The 13752-nt window shown below is 44.5% G+C and overlaps 1 protein-coding gene across 1 annotated transcript; it reads left to right on the top strand.

Moving 5' to 3' along the window:
- The first annotated feature begins 4790 nt into the window (after positions 1-4790).
- Positions 4791-10679, top strand: MED10 (mediator complex subunit 10). The gene is made up of 4 exons (XM_083448863.1): positions 4791-5064; positions 7075-7158; positions 7684-7786; positions 10070-10679. The coding sequence occupies exons 1-4, from the start codon at positions 4943-4945 to the stop codon at positions 10163-10165; spliced, it is 405 nt and encodes a 134-aa protein (XP_083304989.1). The 5' UTR covers positions 4791-4942; the 3' UTR covers positions 10166-10679.
- The last annotated feature ends 3073 nt before the right edge of the window (positions 10680-13752 follow it).

Here is a 13752-nt window from a genome sequence, read left to right as displayed (position 1 = left end):
TGGGAGTGTATGAACCAGCACTGCCTCCTCCAAATCCCCTGTGCCATTTAAACATGCAGATCTATAAATTACAAGGCATGCAACTGCCATTTCACCCGGCGGTAGGGCTGCAGTTCTAGGCACAATAATTTGCTAGGAAGTGGGGGTTTTCTTCTTCTTCTTTTTGCTCCTGTTGTCTCAGTTTCGGCATATGCTTGCGAGAACAAAAAGCACCAGTGCACACATTTTCTGCATTTCCCCCCTTAACGTATTTGGCACGGTGAATACGCCATGCACTTATTTGCTGAATCAGCACCCTTTCCTTACTAGGTGTGTGCTCTCTTAGGGTGAAAATTGTGAGTCACTGTTTTGGCTTTGAACATTGCATTCCTGGTCAGAGGAATTCTCAATTAATTGCATTTGTCCCCCACCCTTTCTCTAAGAAGCTCATGGTAGGATATGCAGAGAGTCCCTCATTTTATAGCCCTATGTAGTATGCTGTACTGAGAGACACTGACAGAGGTCCGTTGCTTAGCTGCAGAATCCAGCAGCTATCAAAACTCAAGAGGCAGAAGCTATAGAGTCTCCAGCTAAGGAGCCAGACCAGATTCAGGGCTCTGAAATTGCTGCTGGAGATCAGAAGACATTGTGCCTGAGGCTGATGAGACAGGAGCTCAAGAGAACCTCCAATATCACCAGGTCCTGGAGAGTTGGAGCCACGACTCTCATAAGCACCATCCCCTGAGCCTGAGAAACCAAACGCCACTCACATTACCTCAACAGCCCAGTGGCAAACTCCTCACAATAAACCTGAATGTGCAAAAGTACAGTGGTGCCCCGCAAGACGAATGCCTCGCAAGACGAAAAACTCGCTAGACAAAAGAGTTTTCCGTTTTTTGAGTCGTTCCGCAAGACGAATTTCCCTATGGGCTTGCTTTGCAAGACGAAACGTGTTGCGAGTTCTTGCGAGTTTGTTTCCTTTTTCTTAAAGCCGCTAAGCCGTTAATAGCCGCTAAGACGCTAAGACGAAAAAACCGCAAGACAAAGAGACTCGCGGAACGGATTAATTTCGTCTTGCGAGGCACCACTGTACTTTCACACTCCCATGTTGATATGGGTACTTATTTAAAATCCCTGTCAGCCAAAAGCAATGGTCTCTATTAGACTTTCAGGCTCTAAATGATGTGGCCCACTGGACCAAACACAATCCAGCACCAGCTATGCCTTGTGGTGCGCCAGGTCTTGTTTTTTCAGGAAGGAAAACCAGAAGGCTTATCAAAACCCTGTTAACCTCAGTTGCCATGCATAGCTAGTGTGCTGCTTTTCACCCAGTGGGTCATAACCTGCGTAGGCTTAATTTACATGATCACCTGAAAACAAATAAAAAGTTGCCGTGAGGGCAAAATATTATGGCTCTGACCCAACCGCATGCATGCCTTCTCCAAAACACAGTAATAGTGCTGATCAGCTGTTCATGAAGGAGCAAGGAGAACTAAACAGCACCTCTTCTTCCCTTCCCAAGTGTTACTGGTCTTTAAACAGGAGTCTTCGCACACAGCCCAACTGCTGGATTGAGGACATAAGCCACATGTCCGGCACTTGCTTGCACATGGTGTGCTTTGTCATACAACTAAGCATACATGCAGAGATCTGGAAGCATTGTTTTATTTAGTACTTCTATACTACACCTCTCATGAAATATCCTGATGCTGTACTGTAACATAAAAACCATGAAGAACCCATTAAAAGCAGGACAAAACCATCATTAAAATGACTAGCAAACCAAGAAAGTTTTACACAACTGCCTAGGCCTGTCAGCATGAAAATGTCTTCAAGAGATGCATGAAAATCAGAAGTGAGGATGTCTGCTAGAAGAGTGTTCCACAATATGGGATCAGCATCACTAAATGCCCAACACTAAATAGATGAGGTCACAATATGAGGGACAACTAACAGCGTTGTCTCGGTGATCTCAGGCTGGAATGCAAGGGCTCAGGTGGTCCTTAAAGTGCCCTGGACCCATGTTGTTCAGGCCTTTGTATAACAACGCAAGAGCCTTGAACCTGTCCCAGCAGATTGTTGGAGAAAGCCCCAAATTCACACGAACCTGGGGGCGGGGAACTGTGCAGGTCACATCTTGGGAAAATATCACTCTCCCTGATATAATAGGAAAGTTTCGGAGCGGGGTAAATTGGACTTGCAACAATACGAAAACATTTGCAGATCTGATAATTTCAGAGGAGTTACTGGCAAAGCTTTATTGCAAAGAAATCTGAGCACACATAGGTTGCTAGTTATTGACCAAGGTGGCAGAAATAGAGACATTCTCCCTCTCTCCCATATATATTTATATATGAAGTAACAAAGGAACAAAGGCAAGCAAAGATAACAGAAATAACTCCCGAGTTTTTCATAGCAAAAGGGGGGGGGGTACCCCAGGAAGTATTGTAAAACAGTAAGCACCTGGCATTTGTAAACGACGCCAATTATTATAAAATATTGATTTACCTTCAGGAAAATAAAGTACTTCTGAATATTGATGTTATTTGTTTGATAGATATGGCAGGCCCAGAGACTCTGCATTGGTAAAATGTAAGATTTATATCTTGTGCCATTGTCCAGAGCTGCTTTAGCATTGGTTATTGCAAGCTCAGCGCTTCTTAGGTTTCAGAAGGTACAGGGCTGATAATTAATCACAAACGCTGGTTTGTTCTTTTACATTGTATAAGAAAAACAAGACTAAGCGCTGCGCCTGCTGCCATAAAAAAAGAAAGAAGAATTATGTTGCCGTTAGATCATCATGATTAAAACAACTCTGGGCAGCTGAGAAGTTGCAGCTTTACTGAACAACTGAGGTCGTTTTCATGCATTATGCATTCTAGATGTACACCTAATATTTTAAAGCGTAGCCCTAAAAAAATATAAAGTGCAAATGTGTCAAAGAGGTGGTTGTAAATGCATGCATTGTAGGGTCAGAGAGCTGTGAGCAGGGAGGTTTTTAATGTATTGTGGTTCACTAGTCCACAGCAAATGTTTGAGATTTTATTGTGTTTTCATATTTTGCTGAAAGCTGCCCAGATTGGCTGGGACAACCCATTCACAGAATCAAAGAATTGTAGAGTTGGAAGGAATCCTGTGGATCATCTAGTCCAGGGGTAGTCAACCTTTTTATACCTACCGCCCACAAATGCATCTTTCTTGATGGTAAAATTTCCTTACCGCCCACCAGTGCTCGATGGAAGGAGGATTCAGCTTGTGCCGTAGAACCCCCTACCGCCCACCTAGAATCCTGAAACGTCCAATTGTGGGCTGTAGGGACCTGGCCAGGGGTAGGCAACCTAAGGCCTGTGGACTGGATGCGGCCCAATCGCCTTCTCAATCTGGCCCGCAGACGGTCCGGGAATCAGCGTGTTTTTGCATGAGTAGAATGTGTCCTTTTATTTAAAATGCCTCTCTGGGTTATTTGTGGGGCATAGGAATTTGTTCGTTTGCCTCCCCCCAAATATAGTCCAGACCACATGGTCTGAGGGACTGTGGACCAGCCCATGGCTGAAAAAGGTTGCTGACCCCTGGACCAGGCTGACAACCCCTGATCTAGTCCAACCCCTTGCAATGCCAGAATATGTAACTGCCCTGGGAAGGGGATTGAATTTGCAACCTTGGCATTTCAGCACCATGCCCTAACCAACTGAGCTATCCAGGCCAGATGATGATGATGATATTATTACAGTGGTACCTCGGGTTAAGTACTTAATTCGTTCCGGAGGTCTGTTCTTAACCTGAAACTGTTCTTACCCTGAAGCACCACTTTAGCTAATGGGACCTCCCGCTGCCACATGATTTCTGTTCTCATCCTGAAGCAAAGTTCTTAACCCGAGGTACTATTTCTGGGTTAGCGGAGTCTGTAACCTGAAGTGTATGTAACCCGAGGTACCACTGAAATATTATTATTATTATTATTATTATTATTAGCACATTTGAAACCCATTATTTCCCTCAAAGACCTCCGGGACTGGAGCTTACTCATCACAGAGTTATAATTCCTAGTAACCTTGAAACTAAAGTGGATCTATTGAAACATTTGTCATCCTTTGCTGAAGTGGAGGGAGAAAAATGGGGAGAGCTACTCCCCTGGATCAAATCACCCCTTTCTTTTATTATAAAATGTGTGACCAGCCACCCCTATTGTGCAGCCCTATTGAGAATATTTTTCATCTGTAAAACGCCTTGGGTGCCTTTCAAGGAACAAGGCAGAGTATAAATAAATATATACATGTAATATTTATCAATTATAAATACATAATCCCGAGAATCAATTCGACGCTTAATTTATGATGGACGTATATATTTTTATTCATGACTTTTAGAAATCGCTTGATTGCCGCGGGGGGGGGGGGGCAAACAACAACCTCAAAGCGGTATATAAAAAATGAAGCGTGTGTTTCTGCGGGGAGGGGGGAATAAGAACACGAGGAGCACACAAAAATGGCTTCTCTGGCTCACAACAAGGGGGGAAAAATCAGATTAGCGTCTCGTCTGGCCAATGGCGGCGGCCGCGGTGTCCAGCAGGAGGCGGGGCAATCTATTAACCCGCCCCTCACTATGAAAAGCCTGGCAGCCTTTCTCAATCGGGGGGGGGGGTCATCAGACGTTGTTGAACTACAACTCCCATCACCCCTAGCTAGCAAGGTCAGAGCTGAGGGATGATGGGAGTTGTAGTCCAACAACGTCTGGGGAGCCACAGGTTGAGAACGGCGGCTTGCGCATGCGCTCTCTCGCGCTCTCTTCTCGTGGGGGCGGAGTCTAAGCCGGAGAGGCTGCTGAATCCTCTCGCTGGGAGGAGGGAGCGGCTCGACCCGGAAGCGGAAGTGGCCTCGATGGCGGCTCCCTTGGCAACGGGCGCCGCGAGGGAGCTTTGAGGAGGAGGAGAAGGAAGGGAGGGTCTTCGGCCAGGCCCGGAGGGATGGCGGAGAAGTTCGACTCCCTGGAGGAGCACCTGGAGAAGTTCGTGGAGAACATCCGGCAGCTGGGCATCATCGTCAGCGACTTCCAGCCCAGCAGCCAGGCGGGCCTCAACCAGAAGCTGTGAGTGCCCCCCCCTTCTCAGCCCCCTCCTCTCTCTGCGCCCCCAGAGCTACCTGCTCCGAAGGCTCGGGGGTGGCGAGAGCAGTATTGTGGGGAGCGGCTGTTTCCTTGTGCGCCATGATACCCTAGTGGGTTAATCGACTGTCGCTTTATTTGATATTAAGTTGTTGATTTTAATAATAATAATAATAATAATAATTACTTAATTTCATAATGAATGATTTTAGAGTGTTGTTTGTGCTGTACTTTTGTACTGTTTTATTGTTGTTAGCCGCCCTGAGCCTGGCTTCAGCTGGGGAGGGCGGGATATAAATAAAATTTATTAATAATAATAATAATAATAATAATAATTTATCTGTACCCCGCCCATCTGGCAGGGTTTCCCCAGCCAATCTGGGCGGCTTCCACAAAGACCAAAAATACACTAAGATGTCACACATTAAAAACTTCCCTGAACAGGGCTGCCTTCAGATGTCTTCTAAATGTCAGGTAGTTGTTTATCTCTTTGACATCTGATGGGAGGGCGTTCCACAGGGCGGGCGCCACTACCGAGAAGGCCCTCTGCCTGGTTCCCTGTGGCTTTGTTTCTTGCAATGAGGGAACCGCCAGAAGGCCCTCGGAGCTGGACCTCAGTGTCCGGGCAGAACGATGGGGGTGGAGATGCTCCTTCAGGTTTACTGGGCCGAGGCCGTTTAGGGCTTTAAAGGTCAACACCAACACTTTGAATTGTGCTTGGAAACGTACTGGTTGATTTCAAGTCATTTTCATGTATTGATTGTGGTTTACTCGTGTCAGGTTGCCAAAAGATGTGTGATCTTGTATATTTTTCCCCTCTGCACTTTGCCCTGCATGCGGTCATATAGAAAACGTAATCTGGTTAAGATTCTCTGTTTGTGGGATGCTCTTTCCCCCGGGTGGCTTGCCATGCGCCATTTTTGTGTATCCTCAGGTCCCAGGTGAAAACCTACCTCTTAACCCAAGCCTTTGGCTTCTTAATCTATGTATTTTTTATTATTACGTTTATATCCCACTTTTCCTCCCAGTAAAGGAGCTCAGGGTGTCCTGCACAGTCCCTCCCCATTTATTCTCACAAGAACCCTGTGAAGTTGGCTAGGCTGAGAGACTGTGACTGGCTCCACAAGCTTCATGGCCAAGTGGGAATTCGAACCCTAGTCTCCCGAGTCCTAGTTAGCACTCAGACGACTACATCACGCAGCCACTGTGGCCTTTTAGAAGTGGGTGGAATGTTTTTCAATGTATTCCCCCACTCCATTGGTCTTAATGTATCTATTGGGGTTTGTTTGTTTGTTTGTAAGTCACTTTGGGTGGCCTTGGGCAAGATAATGCAACGTCATTCCGTTTGTGTATAATCTTTTTGACATCGGTTTGGAGAGCGTATGCATGGGTATGTATTCCTGGATTTTGCTCCTACAGGAAGTAGCGATGGCCACTATCGTGGATGGCATGGTTTCAAAAGAGGATTAGACAGAATCATGTAGGAGAAAGAAATGTTCAGTTTCCACTGTTGGAGACTGCATGCCCCTGAATACCAGTTCTTGGAAGCTACAAATGTGAAATTACACACACATTCTGCTTTGTCAGCTTCCAATAGGTACTTGGTTGGCCATTATGAGAGAAGGATGCTGGACTACATGGGCTATTGGCCTGATTCTGCAGGCTCTTCTTGCATTCTTACTCCTGAAATTGTCTTTAATTAGACAGCTGGTAGTCAGAAGTCTATAAACATGGAGGTCCATTGCTGGTCATTGCTAATAGATGAAAGGTCTGTATGCATATTCTTTTGAAAAGCCACCTCCTCTATGGATTTAGAGTAGGGAGGGATTGAGATCTGCCAGTATTTGGTTTTCCAGGTTGTTCTTTTTATTTTTGAGAATGCTCTTTTTGTGTCTTTTAAAAATTACTTATAGGAATACAGACTAGTGTGACTATTGTTGTGACTATTGTCTTAGTAGTTCTGGGAATGAATAAACCTATGTTTCCTTCTCCTAGGAATTTTATGGTTACAGGCTTGCAAGATGTTGACAAGTGCCGGCAGCAGCTTCATGATATTAGTGTGCCTTTGGAAGTCTTCGAGTAAGTGTTTAACTTCACATGGTTACAGGCAATACTTATCTCCAAAGCCTTGGGAAAAGCATCTCGGTCTTTTTCATCTTAATGATTTTGATGAGCAGGGCTAGAAAACAAACTTCTGTACTCTATAGAGCATAGAAGTAGTACTAAAGAGTGGTACTAAACTCTCTTCTGGTACTAAACGCTTCTGGTCTTTAAGAAGCATCTTGCAGAATATTACTTCACACCTTTTCTCAGTTTTTCTCCTCTCAGGTATATTTCTGGGAATAGTTTGGCTTTCAACGTCTGTTTAAAAAGGCAGTTCTTGTATGTTGATGCTAACTGAGCTAGGTGTCGTAGTGCTTCTTAAATTAGTCTGTATGTTCAGTATTGATGTAAAAATGTTAGCAACATGTTCTTAGTTGCATATCTAATACATAATCTAGTGTGTCTTGTTTTAGAAAGTGTTGTGAATAGATGATCTATATGTCTGTTTTACACTGTATGGAAACCCATCTATCAAACCTCACATACTATTTATTTCCTCAGATATATAGATCAAGGCCGTAATCCCCAACTTTATACTAAAGAGTGTTTGGAAAGGGCTCTTGCTAAAAATGAACAGGTGAAGGGCAAAATTGACACCATGAAGGTAAGATAAAGGTGTTTCTCAAATAACATGTATTCACTAATAGATAAATAGTCTCACTAAGATGAAACACAAAATACATAGCAAAGTTATTGGACTTGATAGGCTTTGCCTGTATATTGGCAGTCTTCACCGATTATATCTGAAGGATCAAATTCTGTAACAAGAATTCAAAGTGTATTTAGAAATGAAGAATGGTCTGCAAATTGCAACTGATTGATAGTACCTAGAGTTTTCACAATCTGAGAGTGTTTCTAGATCTAGTTTTATCATTTGAGGTTAACTGGTCCAGGCTTGGACCATCTGAAGTAACTGCAGCAGCTGTGACCTTTGCTGGACAGGGATCTTCTCTGCCACTCCTACCTATACTCCGGTAATTTCCTGGATTGCATTGAATCATGGAATCATAGAGTTGGAAGAGACCACAAGGTCCATCGAGTCCAACCCCCTGCCAAGCAGGAAACACCATCAGAGCACTCCTGACATATGGTTGTCAAGCCTCTGCTTAAAGACCTCCAAAGAAGGAGACTCCACCACACTCCTTGGCAGCAAATTCCACTGTCAAACAGCTCTTACTGTCAGGAAGTTCTTCCTAATGTTTAGGTGGAATCTTCTTTCTTGTAGTTTGGATCCATTGCTCCGTGTCCGCTTCTCTGGAGCAGCAGAAAGCAACCTTTCTCCCTCCTCTATGTGACATCCTTTTATATATTTGAACATGGCTATCATATCCCCCCTTAACCTCCTCTTCTCCAGGCTAAACATGCCCAGCTCCCTTAGCCGTTCCTCATAAGGCATCGTTTCCAGGCCTTTGACCATTTTGGTTGCCCTCCTCTGGACACGTTCCAGTTTTTCATTGTCCTTCTTGAACTGTGGTACCCAGAACTGGACACAGTAATTGATATGATGCAAGGTTACCTTTTGAAAACGATTCAGAGCTGCAGTTCAAAGTATAGCTCCCAGCCAATAACTGGGGCCAGTCAGTTGGGCAGTTTGTGCTCCCCGAGGTAGCCCTGACATCTGAAGGAAGGCATGTGATGTGTGGCATATTGCTTATGAAGTGTAGTTATCTGCCGCTAGGAAGGCTCCCTTGGGCCTACATTGTCTTTTCGTTACTAGGCAATTTTTAAAATATGCTAAGTCTTTAATCTTTGGTTCATTATTTTAATCTTGCTGTTAACTTGATTTTTATTTTATAAGCTACTCAAGTGGGGTGTGTGACAATGCAGTGTAGTATATCAGTCTGAAAAAGCTTTCCAAAGACTAAGTTAAAATATTAATTCGGCACTAGATGAAATGAATCGTGTGACTAGTTTTTATTGTATTTATTTCATAAATTTGTATGGTGCCCTACATTTGTATATCTCAGGGCAGTTTACAACATAAAAATACAAGATAAAAACACAAAATTCATAATAAAAACAAGAACAAAACTAAAATGATAGTCCCCCTCCCCACCTCCTCCCAAAACAAGTTTAAAAGGGTATCAGATGTTAATCAGCCAAATGGCTTGTTGAAGAGGAACAATTTCACCTGGCTCCTAGGGGTGTATACAGTGGCGTAGCGTGGGGGGTGCAGGGGGGCCCGGGCGCAACATCTGGGGGGGGGGCGCTCGCACTCGCAGCTCTCTGCCCCTACCTGGCTCACTCACTCTCTCTCACTGCAGTCCTGGCTGCGCGAATCCGATCCGAGCCGCCGGATCGCCGCCCACTGTGGAGGGGAGGGTGCCAGGCGTGCGGTGCGGTGCGGAGAGAGAGCGAGGGACTATCTGGGGGAGGGACAGTGCAGCGGGGGGGGGGGCGCAAATTACTTGCCTTGCCCCGGGTGCTGACAACCCACACTACGCCACTGGGTGTATATAATGTAGGCACCAGCCTTCCATTTGCCTTAGGGATCTCTGACATTTCCCTTCAAGAAGGCGCTCCCTGGGCTACAGTGGCAAACTGCTTTGGAAACTGAATGGAGTTCTCAAAGGACTTTGTTAACCTCCTTGGGTGCAAGCTGAAACCTTCTGTTTACAAGACGTTATAAGCACCACTGTGTGGTTACAGAGTGGGGTGGGGTCTTCATGTACATTCACCAGGTGTGTAGAGTGCATTTGTGCCTGAGATACTATAAAGTAGGTCAGTAGTAGCTTGATCAAGTCTTTACTTACTTCCTGTAAAATAAAACTGCTAGCACATGGTGGTCTTGGTTGTTGGTACTGCTGCTATTACTATCTCCCTCCTACCCTCAGTGCTAATAAAAGGCCCAGTTTCCCTGCTTGACACTTTTTCTTTTTCTTCTTAGAAATTCAAAAGCCTATTGATTCAAGAGCTGACTAAAGTCTTCCCAGAGGACATGGCCAAGTACAAAGCTATTCGGGGTGAAGATTCATCTCCTTAATTACATTCTGTATTGTACTGTGTTCTTCTCCAGACACCGCTGATAGGTTATTGTGGCAATATTTGACATAACCAGAGGACTGAAAGTGCTGTATCCACAGAAGCATTGATTAAATGTTTTGTTTCTTGGAAAAGATGCAAGCTGATTCTCCAGTACAACATCTGAAGTCATTCAGGTTTCTAAGGACTTCAGTAAGAAGCCAACAACTGTGAAACAGTCTTTAAGGGGACTTCCGGCTCATATGTGAACTCAAGCCTATCAACATTGCTTTTTGTAAGATCCCATTTTGAATTACTTAGCATATATCTTTCTTATATAAAGTGGGGTCAGGCAGCTAGATGTCTGCTGTTGAATCTCTGCCACCTACCAAGTGGAGAAGCAGAATAGTCACTGTAATCTCTCTTCCTGGGTAATTAATAGGTTTGTCCATACTTTTTCATTATACCTTGGTCTGCAGGAAGAGTAGAATGATTCTATGATGCTATATGAAAGAATAAACAAGAACATTTGCAATGTTGTGCATGTGCAGTTGATATATTCTTTATAACCTGCTCGGTTTTGTATGGTTAATGCAAAAACCAAGCTTCTGATATTGAATTAGGTTGTAGCCTTGCTGGATTAAATTTGTATAGTAAAGTTGTTTATTTCCCCCCGCCTCCAAACTTCCATACGGTCTCTTGGGCTTTTTGCACGGTAGATGAGAAATGTCAATCTACATTTTAATCATCAAAGGTATTTACATGCTATACCTTGTGGGCGGCATCTAATTCATATCCATCTGCTGCTGGAAGGCATCAGTCAGTGTAATGGAGGAGGTAGTTTGTGGGGGTGGTGGAGGGATACACCCTTGCTAAGACATGGCAGCTATAAACTAGCTCATCCTTGTATCTTCATTACTCTGCAACTGTAGCAGTCAGTGCTGATTTGCATAGCTATCAAATGTACTGTATATGAAAAGGTCTAATCCCTTTTCTAATGAAGGTGGGGGAGGGATAGATGCTTGACAATCTATGCATTGGATAAAGTGCCTGGTTTTGGTGGAGGTGGTTAATACCATTCATACAAACCATTTTTTACTAGTTCCTTTGTCCAGTTGTTCAAGGCCTCAGAGAGAAAGGTGGAGCTTCACTGCCTGATTGCCTATAGGCAATCCTCACACAATGTTGGTAACCAGGCAAGCACTCTTAAATAGTGGAAATAAGCTCTTCATCTATATGATTAATCAGTTATAATAGAGAGTCTGAAGCAAAGTATTGACTTGCTGTTTGTCATACTGCTCTGTGAAAATAGTTCTGGGGCTGTTCAAATTATCTGCATTTGTACCCATGTCCTGTATTATGTGGGGCAGACCCCACACAGCTCCCCATTACTTCCATCCCATATAGATTCTAGTCTTTCCTCCCACACCCTGATACAATTCTTAGTAATTTCTATGCTGTTCCTCTTCCATTTTCTCCCTTCTCACCCTACCTTCACCAGAAATTGTAGATCTCTTATCTCTTTTCCCTGCCCCCTGCCCTACCCAAACTGTGTGTTAAAATGTGGGGATCAGCTTGTTGTGAAACAGCAGAGTGCCATTTTTCCTGAACAAGTTAACATCAGCAATTTTAATAATCACTGTAATTGTCAGTGTGTTCAGGACTAGTGCCAGCTTGGGAGTGGCAGAGCTTGGCATGTTGCCATGATTGGCCCCTGCCTGGTACTAATGCCCATCAGAGCCCCCATCCAGGGCACTGCTACTGCCGCCTCAATTCACACAACCCCCTTCTTCACAGATGTGCTTATTGGCAGTGGTGCTTATTATGGGAGCCAGTGAGCACTGACTTGGTTCCCTTATTTGATGGGCAGCTGCCATGTTACGTTTCCTGAGATGTGATGTCTAATATGATGCCTGCTTTCCATAGAAGAGAGCAACGGCAGTGCTTGACTCCCATAAAAGATTTATCTCTGACAAATGCAGAAAGGAAGTTATATTCAAAGTGTGTTATGCTATGTTAATGTAATATTTTAATTTGAAGGGGAAAAATACACCCTCATTAACAACCGCTGCAAGAGGTTATTGAAATCCACACGAGGGCTAGTGAACCTCTGGGGTGCAGAGGAGCAAAGAAGATTTCCTGACACAATTTTTTAGGTCTCTTCAGCACTGGCTGAAGAGACCTGTTCATTCAACCAGTTTCTCCCCCTTAAATCAACAACAGCAACAACTCCTCACTTTTCACAGCTCAGGCCTCTCAGTTTTAAACTGTGTTTTAACTTTTCATTTTTAAAGGTAAAGGTACCCCTGCCCGTACGGGCCAGTCTTGACAGACTCTAGGGTTGTGCGCCCATCTCACTCAAGAGGCCGGGGGCCAGCGCTGTCCGGAGACACTTCCGGGTCACGTGGCCAGCGTGACATTGCTGCTCTGGCGAGCCAGAGCCGCACACGGAACGCCGTTTACCTTCCCGCTAGTAAGCGGTCTCTATTTATCTACTTGCCCCCGGGGGTGCTTTCGAACTGCTAGGTTGGGAGGCGCTGGGACCGAGCAACGGGAGCGCACCCCGCCGCAGGGATTCAAACTGCCGACCTTTCGATCGGCAAGTCCTAGGCGCTGAGGCTTTTACCCACAGCACCACCCGCGTTTCATTTTTAAAAATGTGTTAATCCAGTGGTGTTTGTTTTACAGAGAACTCTTGTTTATGGGATGACTAGATAAATGCCCCAAATAAATTGATATGTAGGGAGCTTCCATGAATTAGACATACACACTCTTTCCCCCTAGGTGCGTCAATATTCCTGTCATATTATTATTTTTTCTTAGAAGGTCTCTCAAAGGCTTGAAGCCTGGCGAACCATTCTGTGACTTGAACGGTCTTTGTTTGCCTGAGTCTCCTCTGACATGCCCCTTTGTTAGCCTGGCCAGAGTCCCCTTCTCCCCTCTTCCTTCTGTCAATATTGTTGCAGTTAATGTCTCATCCCAGCTTTCCTTCTTTGTAAAGAAGCGAGCAAAGGAGATATTGAGCAGCTCAGCCTTCTGTGTGCTGTTTGTCAGTACAATTTGTCCTTGAATTGAACTCCATTTCCTGGGTACCGTTTTGTCTGGTAGCTTTCAGGTCCTTTGTAAGATTTCTGCAGCAACCACACCAGTCTCTGGGTTTTCCTGCCATTGTGTTACATAGGCTTGGCCCATGATGATATTGGGCTGTAACGATGCTGCTTATACCTACTTTAATAGTGAGGAAATTCTTTTTCACCCATTACTTGGGTGATCCTATCTCTCCCCCGGCCTGTCCCCCAAAATTAGGACATGGTTTAACTTATTCTGAGCCTATTTAAATATCTCTCTCTCTCTCTCTCTCTCTCTCTCTCTCTCTCACACACACACACACACACACCCCTCTTTGAAGGTCATAGACTGCCAAAATGTCTCCCTGATCCAGATATGTCAAGTGAGAGCTTTCACATGCCCAGGAAAAAAATCTGAGGCTATGAGAGTGCTTGACCTCACATTTGAAATATGGTCCCGTTCACACTTAAAGCCAAATCTGCTGAACTTGCACTTTCCTAAACAGTATAAGAACCGAAATGTAGCCATTCTTTGAAATTT

Source organism: Podarcis tiliguerta (genome assembly GCF_965153285.1).
Source record: "Podarcis tiliguerta genome assembly, chromosome: 7".
Classification (NCBI taxonomy): domain Eukaryota; kingdom Metazoa; phylum Chordata; class Lepidosauria; order Squamata; family Lacertidae; genus Podarcis; species Podarcis tiliguerta.
Note: the sequence above shows the minus strand (reverse complement) of the source record. Positions and strands in the feature narration are given on the sequence as shown.

Excerpts from the sequence above, each read along its gene's own strand:
- MED10 (XM_083448863.1), top strand. The coding sequence starts at position 4,943 with ATGGCGGAGAAGTTCGACTCCCTGGAGGAGCACCTGGAGAAGTTCGTG. Across the intron at positions 5,065-7,074 it reads GCGGGCCTCAACCAGAAGCT|GAATTTTATGGTTACAGGCT; the intron begins GTGAGTGCCCCC and ends TCCTTCTCCTAG. Across the intron at positions 7,159-7,683 it reads GTGCCTTTGGAAGTCTTCGA|ATATATAGATCAAGGCCGTA; the intron begins GTAAGTGTTTAA and ends TTATTTCCTCAG.